Source organism: Bos indicus x Bos taurus, chromosome 15, assembly GCF_003369695.1.
Source record: "Bos indicus x Bos taurus breed Angus x Brahman F1 hybrid chromosome 15, Bos_hybrid_MaternalHap_v2.0, whole genome shotgun sequence".
Lineage (NCBI taxonomy): Eukaryota > Metazoa > Chordata > Mammalia > Artiodactyla > Bovidae > Bos > Bos indicus x Bos taurus.
The window spans coordinates 52,090,597-52,106,690 of record NC_040090.1 but is presented as its reverse complement, the minus strand read 5'-3'; the positions used below and the strand labels follow the sequence as shown (position 1 = coordinate 52,106,690).

The following is a 16,094-nucleotide window of genomic DNA, read 5'->3' as shown; positions in this document are numbered from 1 at the left end:
TATCTGCACAAGTTAGTGTAAGCATGCATTTCCTTGTTTCCTCAACTGGGAAGGCTGAAAAAACTTGGATAGTGTTGAGCACGCCTGTCACTCAGTCCAGGTTTCTAATGCTGCTCATCAGTAAAAGGACACAGGGCCCCTTGAAGGAGTCCAGGCCGGGGAAGGAGATCCGGAAGGTGGTCTGGCCAGGAAGGGAGGACGTGCTTACTACGTGAAGGCCGCCAGACAGAAAGACTAATGTCACGTGATAATGCTTATGTGTGGAAAAGAGAAAACTGGTAGAAATGAACTTATTTACAAAACGGAAATAGACACACAAACATAGAAACCCAACTGGGGAATTGGAGTTGGTGACGGACAGGGAGGCCTGGCGTGCTGCAATTCATGGGGTCGCAAAGCGTCGGACGCGACTGAGCGACTGAACTGATAAATTAAGGGTATAAGAAACTCTAGGAGATAGTGAAGGACAGGGAAGTCTGGCATGCTGCAGTCCACGGGGTCACAAAGAGTCTGACCTGACTTAATGACTTATGACTTATCAACTTATGAACAATAAATTAGGAGGTTGGGATTAACAGACACTATTACTATAACAGATAGACACTACAAAACAGATAGACAACAAGGACCTACTGCATAGTACAGGGAAATATACTTCGTATAATGTAATAATCTATAGAGGAAAAAGATCTAAAAAATACATGTATATGTATGTGTATTTACATATAAAAATATATATGTATATATATGTATCTCTGTGTGTATACACACACACACACACACATAAATGAACTTCCCAGGTGGCACTAGTGGTAAAGAACCCTCCTGCCAATACAGGAGACATAAGAGATGTGGCTTCGGTCCCTGGGTCAGAAAGATCCCCTGGAGGAGGGCATGGCAACCCACTCCAGTCCTCTTGCATGGAGTATTCCATGGACAGCAGCTACAATCCACAGGGTCGCAAAGAGTCAGACACAACTAAAGCAACTTAGCACCCACGCACACATACGTAAATATGAGCGTTCAGGGCAGCTACCTGTGAGAATCAAAATCTCAGCCTGGAAGCCCCGGGCCAGTGCTGACTTAACCTACCCAGGTGATTCCATCCTGCAGCCCTTAGGAGCCCCCCAACCTATGTCAGACTCTCTGAACCATTGTTGGTCTGACAAGTGGACAGCAGGGAGGAAAGATGTTCCATCAGCGGGAAGACCAAGCTAACACCCCTTTCTGGTGCTCAGGTCCCACGCTGGCCCTGGATGCTTTCTCGTGTGTGTTTTAAGCTCAGGGAAGTTCCTCCAGTTGACAAGGATGCAGATGGATTTTAACCCCACATGGCTTCTTTTTCCAGTGCCAGACGCCCCTCAGAGCCTCCAGCTGTCGCTCCACAGGGAAGTAGAAGGAGTGATCATGGGCCACTGGGCCCCTCCCGTCCATACCCACGGCCTCATTCGGGAGTACATCGTAAGTTCCTCCCAGGAGTGGGCAGTGCGTGTGGGTGAGCGTGGGAGATGGCCGGGTCTCCTGGAGCAGAATCATGTTCTGTGTGATGCGGACTCAGTTTGGTACCGCCTTATAATCATCCATCCGCTGGGACACTTTGCATCCCACCTTCCCCTCTCTCCTTATGCCTTTTTGTAAGGTGTTACGATGCCCAGACCTTTGGTACCTGTTCATGGTATAGTATTTTTATTTTTATTTTTCTCTCTCTTCAGGTAGAATACAGCAGGAGTGGTTCCAAGATGTGGGCTTCCCAGAGAGCTGTTAGCAACTTTACAGAAATAAAGAACCTACTGGTCAACACTCAGTACACGGTCAGAGTGAGTGTCCGCACACGTTTCAGCCGTCTGGCTGGGTGGCCTGGGAACATGGGGAGATGGTTGCACTTTCATGAGAACTCCATGCCTTCTTTGACGAGGTGCTGACTAGTGGTCTGCTCAATACCCCGCCCCTTGCTCTGGGAGCTCGTTTTCTTTTAGTCTCTCAAATCGAGGCCTCAAATCAGCCTTCACTCAAATAGCTGAGAATTGATTATTAATGCAGTTCTCCCTGCTATTAACCCAGATATTCTGCTAGCGTTCCAGTTCCAATTTCTTTTGCACCCACCTCTTTTCTGCTTATCTTTAGCTGCAGGGAGAGACAGAGCTGTGATAAGTGGCATGTATGAAATGATCTTCTGGAGTTCTTATGAAATAGATTGTCAACATCTTCAGTAGAAAAAGGAGTTGGTGCAAAACATGTTTGGAGACCACTGAGTGCATTCGCAAGCTCCCTTACACTGAGAGTCTCATACCCGTGTATGGTTATGCATATATGTGGACATATGCATGCACACACACACGCACTCCCTCTCACACCCCTGCCCTTTACAAAAACTTTGACACCTGTCAATCAACAGAAATTTCATAAATTCAGCTTTGTCCCAATTCCCTTTCCCCAGGTTCCCTCCTGTGCTCTCTTTCCCCATCTTATTTCCCTTGCAGGCGCCTCAGACTGTCTTGCATCCCTCTGTGTGTATTTCTTCCACCCATATTGCCAAAGCCTCACCCCTTTTGTCCACTTGGGATTCTCGCTGTGTGGCATGTTGCCTTTATTTCATACTAATTCACACTCTGATTTGAAAGGTGGCTGCGGTGACCAGTCGTGGAATAGGAAATTGGAGCGATTCTAAATCCATTACCACCATAAAAGGACAAGGTAAATGATTCCAGCATTTGCAGATTTAGAGAAGCTAGAAACCCTTAGAAAAAACTCTGTGTGACTGGCAGATGAAGACGCATAGATCAGAATAGTTCACACAACCTCCCTCCCCACAACAGGTGAACTTCTCTGGGTGTCTCTGCAATGCTTTAGACATGAAGTCTTTCTGGGGGGACTGTTGATCATTCCTCCTCCTATATGCTATGCGATGCTAAGTCACTTCAGTCGTGTCCGACTCTGTGCGACCCTATAGCCCACCAGGCTCCCCCATCCCTGGGATTCTCCAGGCAAGAACACTGGAGTGGGTTGCCATTTCCTTCTCCAGTGCAGGAAAGTGAAAAGTGAAAGTGAAGTCGCTCAGTCGTGTCCGACTCTTAGCGACCCCATGGACTGCAGCTCACCAGTCTCCTCCACCCATGGGATTTTCCAGGCAAGAGTACTGGAGTGGGGTGCCATTGCCTTCTCCGTCCTCCTATATAGAACTGGGCATCTGTTGTAGCCAAAGCATACAGGTGGATTTCTGAAGGCCGCCACGCCTGACTCTGCTTCTCTGCGGAGTATCCGTGACATAAGGAGTCCTCCTTTCTCAGCCAAGATAAAAGATGGTCTCGTCCATGTCGTCTGTGGGGTAAGAGAGTAGCCCATATACTCTCTTGTAAGAGAGTGCCATGCCTACACTCGTTACTGCCCTGGGGAAGCCAACAACAACACATAGGTGGCAGCTTCTGTTTTTCTATCGCTAGAGCTGATCAAAGTCATGGACGTGGAAGGCTGTCATGCCAGCTGCTCTGCATATACCAGCTTATCTCATTGAGCCCTCAGAACAACTATAAGGACAGATAAGGGAGTGGAAAGGTTGTGTCATTTGCACATAGAGCTGTGGTTGGAACCTGATCTGCTGACTCCAGAACCTGAGCCCTGAACCGCTGCAGGGCCTGCCTTCTGGGCGGGGCTCCTCCCTGGGCACGCGTGCCTCACATGTGCCGCCACCCCATCCTCGGTGTGGAGTAGGAGCCAATGAAGTCACAGATGAGTGAGTGAATTGAAGCAAGTGAACGGAAGGCTCTGGCACTCAGTGGGAGACACACCAGCTCATCTTCCTGATCCTAGCCTTGGCACTTTCGTTTCTGGATTGTCGGGCGGGTGCAAAAGCTGGAAATGCCACCAGGAATGTGATCAGGGGATTTTGCTTTAACCCGAGTCTGTGAGAAATAGGCTCTGGGTCTTGAAGAATCACTGTCTGGTTGCCTTTAAAAACATGGGGTGGTTCAGATCAGTGCAGGGGCCAAGCTGAACTTCATGAAGCCAGCCAGTCCGTGAAGCAGGGAGATTGTACATGTTGGAAAATGTGTGTTGAGTTCACACTTCCTTAGAGTTGTGTTTTGTTTTGTTTTTAGTGATTTTTGGCTGTGCTGGGTCTTTGTTGGTGCAAGGGTTTTTCTCTGGTTGCAGCAAGCAAAGACTACTCTATAGTGCTGTGCTTGGGCTTCTCATTGCATTATCTTCTTGTTGCAGAGAATGGGCTCTAGGGTACATGGGCTTCCATTGTTGCAGCTCATGGGCTCTTGAGCACAGGCTCAATAGCTGTGGCTTAGTTGTTCTGCAGTATGTGGGATCGAACCCCTGTTCTCCTGCATTGGCAAGTGGATTGTTTACCACTGAGCCACCAAAGAAGCTCCTCCCCTAGAGTTTTGATTGTGGTATTATTTTCCTCTACAATCAGTCAGAACATACTGACCATACCTACTGAAAAGGAGGGACATTGGAAACTCATGAGAAAAACAGGTAGCATCTTGAATTCCTCATCACAGTTCACACCTGCATTTGAAAATCTCAGTGGTTGGAGGTTGGTTACTTCTCTCAGGAGACCTGGGTTTGATCCCAGGGTCGGGAAGATCTCCTGGAGAAGGAAATAACAATCCACTCCAGTGTTCTTGCCTGGGAAATCCCATGGATAGAGGAGCCTGGGGGGCTACAAGTCCATGGGGTCACAAAGAGTTGGACATGACTTAGCAATTAAACAGCAACAACAGTGATCTTTAGGATGAATCTCAACTCGTCATACGTGTATTGGTTAGAAGGCAACTGTGTGCAGAGTCAAAAAGCGTGTGTTATGATCTGTCTGTGACCTCGGGTCCTAGTAATGTAAGAAGATGGGATTTGAAACAGCAGGAGCGTCACCCAGAATGACCACCGTCATAGTGGACACGATGGGTTAATGGTAACAACAGCCACCATATTTTGAGCACTGCAGCAAGCACCTTGCAGGTTGTTTTTATAGGAATTAATCTCTCCGAATCCTTATCAACCCAGTGAGTATTCTTATACTCATTTGGTAGCTGAGGACACTGGGACTTGGCGAGGATTGTGCTGTAACTCCCACCACTATGATTATAACCCAGGTCAGGTTTATAGCAGCACCTGAACTATTTTGCTCTGAGCTGGCTGCCTGCAACTCCTAATACCCTTTCTTCTTCTGCATGCTGTGTTTTCCTCAAGCCCACTTTTATTGAACATCTAGAGAGACTCCTGTAATGTTTGAACCATCTCTTTGCCACCAAGTCTTAGCTACTCCTTTGGGTCTTTCTTGCCTTGCTAATATAAAAGGCATATGTGCTGAGAATCTAATCCATTTGAATATTATATTCTGATGAAGCTGACCCCATCAAGCCCTCTTAGCTTACACCTGTGGGACACTGTTGGGTTTCTGGTGGGTAGACATTCAAAATGACCAGGGTGGTGCTATTCACTTGAGCCAAGAGGAACCCTTTTCTCTCTGCTACCCTTTCCCTGCCCCCTTAGCTCCCAGGCTGAGCTCTGGCATTGTTTTTAAATTAGATTAATTAATTAGGCAGCATGGAGTCTTAATTGTGGCGTATAGGATGTTCTGTTGGGGCGCACAGATTCCCTAGTTGTAGTGTGTGGCTTAGTTGCTCCGTGGCATGTGGAGTCTTAGTTCCCCGACCAGGATTGAACCCACATCCCCTGCATTGCAAGGCAGATTCTTAACCACTGGACCACCAGGGACGTCCCAAGCTCTGGTCTTTATGAGGATGCCAGTATCTCATCAGGTCTTTAATCTGTCGTGGGTGGGACTTTACCAGAAAACAAGAAAGGGAACTTTGAGTATCAAGACACATATTATTTTACTGAATTTTGCCATCTCTGTCAAGTACAGATGGTATCTCTAGGTTTAGCAAGGACAGGTAACTCGCCCCAGGGCACACGGTTTCTAAGTGTCTCAACAGGAATTTGAATTCCAGGGCCCAGATTCTTTCCATTTCGTCCCACATACGTCTACAAGTTAGGACTTAAGATTTAGCATGCTGTCAACCTTCAAAAAGGACCTGAGGCCGCTGGGACTTCACTGGTGCCAGTGAAGGTGGTTCCCAGTGTGACCCCCAGACTTTGCAGAACCAGGCTGAAGCTGGGCTGACTCGGGGCATTTACATAATGGGACTTTTCTGCTCCACCTAATTGCCAGGATAGCTGACCCAGCCGAGATAGTTCTGTGTTCACCAGGCAACTGTGGACCCAGCCCCAGCCTCAGGACAACAGTGGTCAAAGCATTAGAAGAGTCAGAACTGCCAAAGCAAAGCCTTTTCTTTCCCAGCTGAAAGATTGCTTTGTCCCTTGAGTTGAAAACTGTGAAGTCCTGCCTTCTTCACTTTTCATCACATGGTTTCTCTCTTTGGATCCCTTTTTTGTTCTCAGTGATCCCACCACCAGACATCCGCATTGACAGCTATGGTGAAAATTTTCTAAGCTTTACTCTCTCCATGGACACGGACATCAAGGTAACGTGGACATTTCAAACCAGCAGTCAGGTGGGGCTTTATTTTGCATGGGAACCGATAGAGCAGAGGACAGGAAGATTAAGAGAAAAGAATGACTTGTTCCAGCGAAGCTAAAATACCACACCTAGGTTGGCTCCTTCCCCCATGAAGAACAACTGGAGCCTTCCCATGTAATTATTCCGCCTCAGCCTGGTGCCTTTTTTTCTTTTTAACCATATAATTAAATGGTTCACAGCTACAGTGCAAATAAAGAGTTGGTGTTAACAGAATATGTTTGCCCTGTAATTTTCAGCTTTATTGGATTTCCTGGTTGCTGAGCGCTAATGCAGAGGTTCCCGCAGTGGAAGAGGGTCTTAGGGAAGAGTCAGATGCCTCGGACACATATCCACCAGTGTGCACCCAGCGTCCTTCCCCTTCCAGCACCTTCATCCCCTCCGCTTGGTCCATCAGCGTGGCCACCTTCCCCGTAGTCATCTGTGTCCCCTGGTTTCTCAAGTTGCCGTTCACCTTCCATGGTGTTTTTTCCTCTTTGTTTTTCCTCACATCTGTCCCAGTCTGTGAAGTTGTGGTGGGACCAAAGGCCTGCAGAGTCCTCGTGCCACCGACTGAGCTACAGTGTGGTCTCAATGCTCTTGGCTTCTGGGACCGCTGATGCCAGAAATGGCCTTGCGTGGACCCTGTGTCTCTAGTCTTTGGTCTTGAACACATTTTAATTTGGGTCATTGTCTAATATTTTTAAAGACTTTTAGGTCAAATCTTTCTGTGAGCTCAGGACTCAGAAGAAGTAGTCTTTCCTGACTCATGGATATATTTGCTTCTGTTAGACAGTGGGGGCTTTCCTGATGGCTCAGATGGTAAAGAATCTGCCTGCAATGTGGGAGACCTGGATTTGATTCTGGTCAGGAAGATCCCCTGGAAAAGAGAATGGCAACCCACTTCAGCATTCTTGCCTGGAGAAGCCCATGAGATCTGACCAATCCACCTTTGTTGTGACCTCTTGGCCTTGACTGCAGGGACTACCTGAGTTATGCATGCATGTGTGTGTGCTAAGTTGCTTCAGCCGTGTCTGACTCTTTTCGATCCTATGGACTATAGCCTGCCAGGCTCTTTTGTCTATGGGATTCTCCTGGCAAGAATACTGGGGTGGGTTGCTATGCCCTTCTCTAGGAGATCTTCCTGACCCAGGGATCGAACCCACGTCTCCTGCAGCTCCTGCACGGCAGGTGGATTCTTTACTGCTCAGCCACCAGGAACGCCCATCTGAGCCAAGATGGATCCTTAATTACTGTAACCTAATTACCTTTTCAAATTTTCTTCTTTCTTCCCTTTTAGTTGGTTCTTGTCCTTTTATTTTGCATTAATTTTTTTTGTTTCATTAAATCTATTTAAAAATATTTTAAAATTGGAGTATAATTGTGTTAGTTTCTGCTGTACAGTAACTTAAATCAATTATATGTGTACATATATCCTCTCTCTCTTGAGCCTCCCTCCTTCCATCCCACCCCTCTAGGTAATTGCAAAGCACTGAGGTAATCTCTCTGTGCTGTACAGCAGCTTCCCACTGGCTTTCTGTTGTACACGTTGTACTGTGCATATGTTTGGCCCGTCCTTTCCTTCTGCCCCTGTATCCACAAGCTCATTCTCCATGTCTGCGTCCCTGTTCCCATCCTGCAAATAGGTTCGTCAGTAACATTTTTCTAGATTGCATATATATATGTGTATGTTAGTTGTTAGTTGCTCAGTTGTGTCCGACTCTTTGCTATCCCACGGGCTGTAGCCCACCAGGCTCCCTTGTCCATGGGATTCTCCAGGCAAGAATACTGGAGTGGATTGCCATTCCCTTTGCCAGAGGACCTTCCTGACCCAGGGATCGAACCCAGGTCTCCTGCATTGCAGGCAGATTCTTTACTGTTTGAGCTATAGGGAAGACCCTATATATGTGTGTATATATATATATGTGTGTGTGTGTGTGTGTATATATATACATGTTAATACACAATAGAATCTATATTTTATATTATAAATAGTTTCACATTCATTTTTAGAAGTAGGGAGGAGTATGATTGTTCAGTGTTAGCACAAATAGAACTGGTCTAAGGATCCAAAGGACCAGCCCTTTATAAGAAGGGAGATACCCAGGGAACAGCAGAAAAGTTCTGCCTTTCGTGTCTGGTGAGGTCTGTGCGTGAGCACTGCCCATGTAACATGGCTCTTGATTCTTGGCAGGTGAATGGCTATGTGGTGAACCTCTTCTGGTCATTTGACACCCACAGACAGGAGAAGAGAACGTTGAACTTCCGAGGGATCGTCGCGTCGCAGAAAGGTAGTGTCCTGGAGCTAGTCGGTGTGTAAGCAGGAAGGAGGAAGGCTAGACAGGCTTTCCTGGCAGTAGAGCTCGTGTAGGGGGCCGGGAAAGGCGAGGGGTCTTCTCTGCAGCTGTTCTGAGTGGGCCCGTGTTGTCCATGGAGGATCCTGTCAGTGGCTCCTGAGCCCAGGTGAGGAATCCACTGGGTGGTTCCCCAAATCCCTCTTCTAATCTGATGGCTCTTCAGGGAAGTTGGAGGCTTAAAAAGGATGAAACGCTGGAAAGAAGCCAGATTAACCTTTTATAGTTGATGTTTTCCCTCCCCAAAGAGAGAATTCTCAGGATTAGTTACCTCTCTATTTACTCCTCTGGTTTGCTCCTCTTTTGCTGATATTAATACAAGGTGGTGTAGGGCTGCTGCTTAATTATATTTTGTAAATATTTGTTGAACAAATGGGCCAACAGACTGAGAGAAGAAGGGGTTCCAGTTCCTTTTGGATCTGTGCAAATAGTGAGTCTCAAAGTCCTCATATCTGAAAATAGGCTAAAGGAAGGATTTTAATTGCTTCTAAGACAGAACTTTCAATGGCCAAGGCTGCATGTGAATGTAGAGAAGGACATGAGAGCTTCTTTTCCCTTCTAACCTGTTTGCAAAGTGCTTCCAATCCTAACAAGTATTCTATAATATATGTATACACATACATAGGTTGCCCAAGGAGGTTATGCAAGAGTAAAGCTATCATTGGGCACTTAGCTTGTGCAAGCATTTACCTGGCAGGCACTCTGTGTGTGTTTTTTAACCTAACACTTCAAAAATGATGCTGCGGGATATCCTCATTTTATGGATCAGGACATAAGGTTCAGGGATCAAGTGGTTCCCTCAGAAGGCAGCAGAGCCGGGATTGGAAGCCACATCTCTTAACTCCGAAGGCTGCAGTCTCATTGCCCCCACATCACACCAAGAGAAACTGGCGGAGTCAGGGACAAAAGTCCTACGAGCCATTGCCTGAGACCCACAAAGACCTGCTTCTTGCCAGGGGTCATGCAAAGCACTTGTTGACGAGCATTTTCTTTTTTATTCCCTGCAACAGCCAGCCACCGTAAGTGCTGTTATTCTACATCTTACCTTACCAACAAGGATATGGACTTGGAGAGTCTGAATACTTCATTCTTGGCTTATGCAACCATGAGGCATAGAGTCAGGCTTTGAACCCAAGTCCTCTTGACTCCAAAGGCTGTCCTCTTAGCATATCTTTCTTTTTTTTTTTCTACTTGATATTTATTTCTACTGAAATATAGTTGATTTACAATGATAACAATGATTTGCAACGTTACATTTACAATGTTAAATTCCCATTAAGCATATCCTTCTTATGGCTCACTGCTCTTTTAGTTTCTGATGACATTTTCCCGACTTAGAAAGGGGCACATCTTTATTACAGAAAATTTAGAAAACAAAAAAATGTATAATGAAAGTTTTGAATTCCTGTAATTTCACTTCCTAGGGAAACCACTTTTATTAATAATTTTGAGTACTCCTAACTTCGTATTTTTCCTCCTCATTGACTTCTTTATATATACTGCATATACTTTTACCTCCTGCCTTTTTTACTGACCCTAAATCACAGAATTTTCTAGTCGCACTATGTATTCTTGGGAACAACTTAGAGCGGCTGTGTAACAGTTCGTGGATACACGTGAATTTCATGGATGCACCTTATTGTTGCCTTCTTGTCGGGTGGTCAGATGATTACAATTTTTCCTGCTGAAACAAATACCGTGACAGACATCCTGGTTGCACACATTTTTGGATCCTTCTCTTGTACCTGGATTGAAGGTTATGAAGGATTCCAAGACCCTCACAAGGCCAAATGGCTCTCCACAAGGATCGTACCACTTTATATCCGCAGATGGTCGGCTTTAAAGGAATTTTTCCATGCCCATGCGCTGTGTTATTTGCAGTTTTCATTAATAAAGCATGCCGAGTGAATTCATAAAATCATAAACTTCCTACAACATGAGAGACTCACTTAAATGGAGAGGTTACACTGAAAAACTAGGTGGGCTTCCCTGGTGGTCCAGAGTTTAAGATTCAACACTGCCAACACAGTGGGTGAGAGTTCGGTCCCTGGTTGAGGAGCTAAGATCCTACATGCTGCATGGCACAGTCAAAAGATAAAAGGGAAAAAAAATGTAAAAAAATACTGTGTACATATAAAGACATGTGCAAAAGAAAAAAAAATTTTTTTTTAATTTAAAAATTGAGTGTGCGTATAAAGACCACGGCTCCAGCCCTTTGTCCCTGTTCCCCAGTTGGCAACCTGACAGCTCATACGCCCTACGAGATTTCTGCCTGGGCCAAGACCGACCTGGGGGACAGTCCTCTGGCATTCAAGCGTGTCACAACCAGAGGTGTCCGCCCCCCCGCTCCGAGCCTCAAAGCCAAGGCCATCAATCAGACGGCAGTGGAATGCACCTGGACCGGCCCCAGGAATGTGGTAAGTCAGCCCGGATGACCTCTGCAGAGTGAGGATGGACCCTCGCCTGGCAGTAGACCACCGGCCGCCCCCAGGGCTTCCCCCGCCGCTGCTTTGTTTCCTTATCCCAAACACATGCTACCCTCTTGGTCAGCTCTGGATTGCCTCCCAGAGGCACCTGACATCCCTTTCTACAACCTGGCCTGGCATCTAAGAAGAAAGAACCCCTGTTTAAGCCGAGTATGAAGAGGGGTCACATTCCTGATCAGGCACTGCGGCGGGGGTGGGTCTTACCTGGGGATGGGTGAGAAGTCAGTTGCCTTGACAATGATTATCGCACCTGAGGACCATGCCGGGGTTCCTCTCGCCCCTCCCCACCTGGGGGATCCCCCACTCACAGGTTGCCTTCTCAGGCACCCCGCCCCCCCCAGACATGCCTCCCTATTCATTCCAGGGCCCCCACTGCACTTGTACGTGGGTCTTTTTCTTTTATTTATTCATTTTAACGCATCTGATGCACTGGGATTAGATCCGTGCTTCTTTTTGAGTCTGGTTTTGCCTTCCCACCCTCCCCAGTGCGCACCTTCCTTTGCTTTTAGGCACACCTTCCCAGGGCTGTTTTCACCCGCCTCCTGCCTCTGCCCCATGGCTTCTGCTCTGTCTTGCCTGGAATCCTTCCCCCACCTGCTGTGCAGTCAACTCCTAGCTCTTCTACTCGGTCTCCTTCCCTTAAGAACTGAATCCTTAGAGTTGGTGCCATGCAGCCTGTTTCATCAGACCCTGCGAATCTGATTTGATATCTTCTGTCTACTCTCATCTCCCTAACTAGTTGATAAGATCTTGAAGGGAAGGGTCATTTTCTGAGTTTTCCAAATGGAAAAGTGTGTGGGACTAAATCTGTAAGAATCCTCAGTGGCTGGTGAGGAGGAATTGGCCTCTGTCTTCTGAGGGCGTATCCATTGTGCAATGCGGGCAGCACTGGTTCATGGGGAAAGAACCAAGGTTTGCCAGGAATTGTCTGTGAGCTCAGCCATGAAGAAGGAAGGGGAGGTGAGAGTTGTTGAGCACCTACCGTGTGCCAGGCACGATGCCCACCCTCCACCCGCGATCTCCTACTTCCTACTTTTATCAGCTCTGTGGGGTAAATGTTTCTGCTCTACCAGTGAGGAGACCACGGCTCGGAGGGGTGAGGTCACTGGCCACAGTCAAGGGTTAGTAAGCAGCAGACTGAGTTAGAGCTCAGGTCCGGCTGGAGTAACAGCCTGGGCGCTTCTGTCACTCTTGAACCTCACTCTGAGGCAGGGACGGGGATGAGATGCCCAGAGCCAGGCTCAGGGCTCCGTTTTACCTGGAACCGGACTCTCCTCAGAGAGGGGCCTCTTTGGTTTATGTGCCCAACTCAGGCCTGCCTACCTGTCACACCCAGCCATCTGCAGAGTGGGGTGTTGTGTATAGAGCACCGGTCTGCGACTTGATTTTGGTATCTTATCACATGTGAACTTGGAGAAGGAGCCTCTTCCATGTTGAGAGTCTGCTTGCACTCATGGTAGCCTTCTGAGGGTCAGGGGCCCGTGGAGTGCCCTGAATGAAGCCCTCAGCTCCCACGTGTCTCCAGCTCACTGTGGATGCTGGAGTCTCACCCAGAGTTGTTGTCTCCCCGACAAGAGCTGTTCCCATCACTGTCAAGTGTGGCCTTCTTACACCCTGGCTCCCTGGGCTCTGGGGTCCCCTTTCCTGGCCCTTGGCTGGAGCCCCCATCACATGGTGGCCCCAGGCGCATCCTCTCCAGGGTCAGACCTTCCTGCACCCTGAGTCCCCCTCTGCTGTCCCATCTGAGCTTGCTCATTCCCCTATTCCTGCTCCATTCCTATTTGTTTATCTGGGAATGAGAATCCCTGATGGGTTTCCTGCACCCCCGGGGCTTCTCCAGACCTATACGGTTTTCAAGTCCCCTGTCTTGCCTGCTTATATGCTCGTGGAGGAAATGCCCTCTGTCTCTACCTTACAAAGAAAGCTTCCTTACACTTACCCTGTTATAAACACTTGCAGCCTTCACTTTTCCCACTACAAGGGCCATCAGACTCCCACCTCCTGCTTTAAACTCCATGTATATCACTTAGGGTTAATAATGGCTGCATAGAACAGGAGTGGCTTTCAACAGTTTATTTCCCTCCTAATTATGAGTTGTTCAGAGTTTGGAATTCAGCCATCTAGGGCTTCTATATCAGCAGCATGGTTTGACCCATTTCCCATGCCCTACTAATAAAGGTCTGTATAGTCAAAGCTGTGGTTTTTCTTATATGGATGTGAAAGTTGGACCAGAAAGAAGGCTGAGCACTGAAGAATTGATGCTTTCAAACTTTGGTGCCAGAGAAGACTCTTGAGAGTCCTTTGGACAGCGAGGAGATGAAACCAGTCGATCCTAAAGGAAATTAACCCTGAATATTCCTTAGAAGGACTGATGCTGAAGCTCCAATACTTTGGCCACCTGATGCAAAGAGCTGACTCATTGGAAAAGATTGAGAGGAAGATTGAGGGCAAAAGAAGAAGGGGGGCGACAGAGAATGAGATGGTTGGGTGGCATCACTGACTCAATGGACATGAGTTTGAGCAAACTCCAGGAGGTGGTGAAGGACAGGGAAGCCTAGCGTGCTGCAGCCCATGGGGTTGCAAAAGTTGAACACAACTTAATGACTGAACGACAACAACAGCCAGTCCCCTGCCAGCCTTGCCTGTGGCACCACCTTGCAGCCTAGGGCTTGGACTGGACCCCATCGCCTTGTGTACTCCGTGCAGTGGGAGGGGGAAGATGTGCTCTCCCTGCATTTCCCTGAGCCCCCACTGAGGTCCCGCCCAGGATGTCTGCTGGCATCTTGGTGAGCATCCCTGTCACTTGGCCTCTCCTGCCTGGAGGAGGGAGGTGGGATGCAGGCTTGTTTCCAGGTAGCAACTCTCACTAAGAACCAGGATTCTACTGCGGGAGGAGGGGAAGACAGGGACCTGCTGGGCAGCCGGCAGTGTCCCCCCTCCCGCCACACGCTATCTCCACCAGCTTGCACACTTGCTATCCCCATCGCACTAGAAGAGTGTCCCCACTTTTGGTCATTCCCTCTTTTCCCCAGCTTATCGTGCAGTCTTCTAGTATAGCTTCCAGGAGTTTCGTATTTACAACTTGTTATTTATAAATCTGTTTTTCTTCTTTGCCTGGCTTTACTCAAGAAAGCGAGCTCTGAGGACAGAGACCACATCTTATTTATCTTCGTAGGTGGGAAGCCACTGCCTGGCCCAGGGTGCCTTCTCTGTAAACGCTGATGAAATAGATGCCGAGTGAAGACTTCTTTGTGCGCTCATGTGGAGCGGTTCCCAGGGTCTTAAATCAGGGCTTTCATGGGAGTGAGGTCACCGGCCGTTGAACTGGTGCCCTTTTCTGATCTCTCCTTTTACCAGGTTTACGGTATCTTCTATGCCACGTCCTTTCTTGACCTCTATCGCAATCCCAAGAGCTTGACTACTTCGCAGCACAACAGAACAGTCCTTGTCAGTGGGGATGAGCAATATTTGTTTCTGGTAAGTTTCCTAATGCCAGGAACACAGAGGAATGTTTTATTTTTTGAGGATGTCTTAATTGCTGGGCTCCAAGCTCAGACCTAGGACCTGGGGAGCTGGAGATGCGGATTCCAGGATCCGTGTGTGTGTGTGTGTGTGTGTGTGTGTGTGTGTGCATGCACGCACGTGTGTGTGTGTTCAGCGTGAGGGGGTGGGAGGAGGGAAGGAGAGAGATGAGAGGATAGTTCTTCTCCACAAGCATCAGGTTTTTACTTGAAGCACAGAATGAACGGCCACTTAACCATCTGCAGCTCCTTGTGCAGGACTGAGAACTTGGTAAATGGGCCTCAGGAATAGATAAAGCTTGTATCAGATTCCACTTCTAGGAATTTAGCCATGCTTTTACATGTGTGCCAAGGTATATGGAAAATCATGTTTGGACTACTATTACTTGTGAAAACAAAAGATTTGAAACAAACATCTATCGGGAGAAGACTGATTAAAAGTATTACAGCTTATCTTTGAGATGGAATACAGGGCAGTCATCCAACACAAATACAACAAACTAAATGTACTGATTTGGAAAAATTCCCAAGCTGTATTATTAAGTAAAGGAACCAAAGAGCATAATTATGTGTGTAATGGTTTTCCATTTGTGTAAAAAAGTTAAGGGCAATAAGTTATACATGCACACACATGCATAAGCACACACATGTATGTATGTATGTATCTACACGCACACCCTCCCATCCCTGTGTATCTGTGCTTATATTTGCATTGGACATTTCTGGAAGGAAGCATGTAAAATCATTACTAGTACTGCCTGTGGGAATGGATGAGAGATCTGGGGTAGGTGGGGCTTACCCTGCATCGTTTTGTATGCCTTGAATTTTAACTGTGTACAAGTGTCATTGTCTTGTTGGGGAAAAAATAGTTTGCTGACCACTGCGTGAGTGTGTGTGGTGTTTGTTTCAGGTCCGGGTGGTGGTGCCTTACCAGGGGCCGTCCTCTGACTATGTCGTGGTGAGGATGATCCCGGATAGCCGGCTTCCTCCCCGTCACCTGCACGTGGTCCGTATGGGCAAAACCTCTGCTGTCATCAAGTGGGAATCCCCGTACGATTCTCCAGACCAGGACCTGGTGAGCAGGCCAGGCGTGCTGGCGACCTTGCTTATTCTGGACGTGGTTTGGTTTGGGGGCAGGAAACCGAGGCCTGGTGCGTGGAGCTCAGCAGGAGCTCCCCCCCCCGCCGCCCCGCCATTTCCGCCAAAG

At 47.7% G+C, this 16,094-nt stretch overlaps 1 protein-coding gene across 1 annotated transcript in view; it reads left to right on the top strand.

The window, feature by feature from the left end:
• The window catches only part of SORL1 (sortilin related receptor 1), a 169,891-nt gene that overhangs the window by 139,154 nt on the left and 14,643 nt on the right, over window positions 1-16,094 (top strand). The window contains exons 36-43 of the mRNA XM_027563453.1: window positions 1,349-1,461; window positions 1,713-1,817; window positions 2,622-2,694; window positions 6,412-6,494; window positions 8,721-8,817; window positions 11,113-11,297; window positions 14,724-14,843; window positions 15,798-15,962. Of these exons, the coding sequence (XP_027419254.1) occupies window positions 1,349-1,461; window positions 1,713-1,817; window positions 2,622-2,694; window positions 6,412-6,494; window positions 8,721-8,817; window positions 11,113-11,297; window positions 14,724-14,843; window positions 15,798-15,962 (941 nt within the window). The remainder of the gene's footprint in view (window positions 1-1,348; window positions 1,462-1,712; window positions 1,818-2,621; window positions 2,695-6,411; window positions 6,495-8,720; window positions 8,818-11,112; window positions 11,298-14,723; window positions 14,844-15,797; window positions 15,963-16,094) is intronic.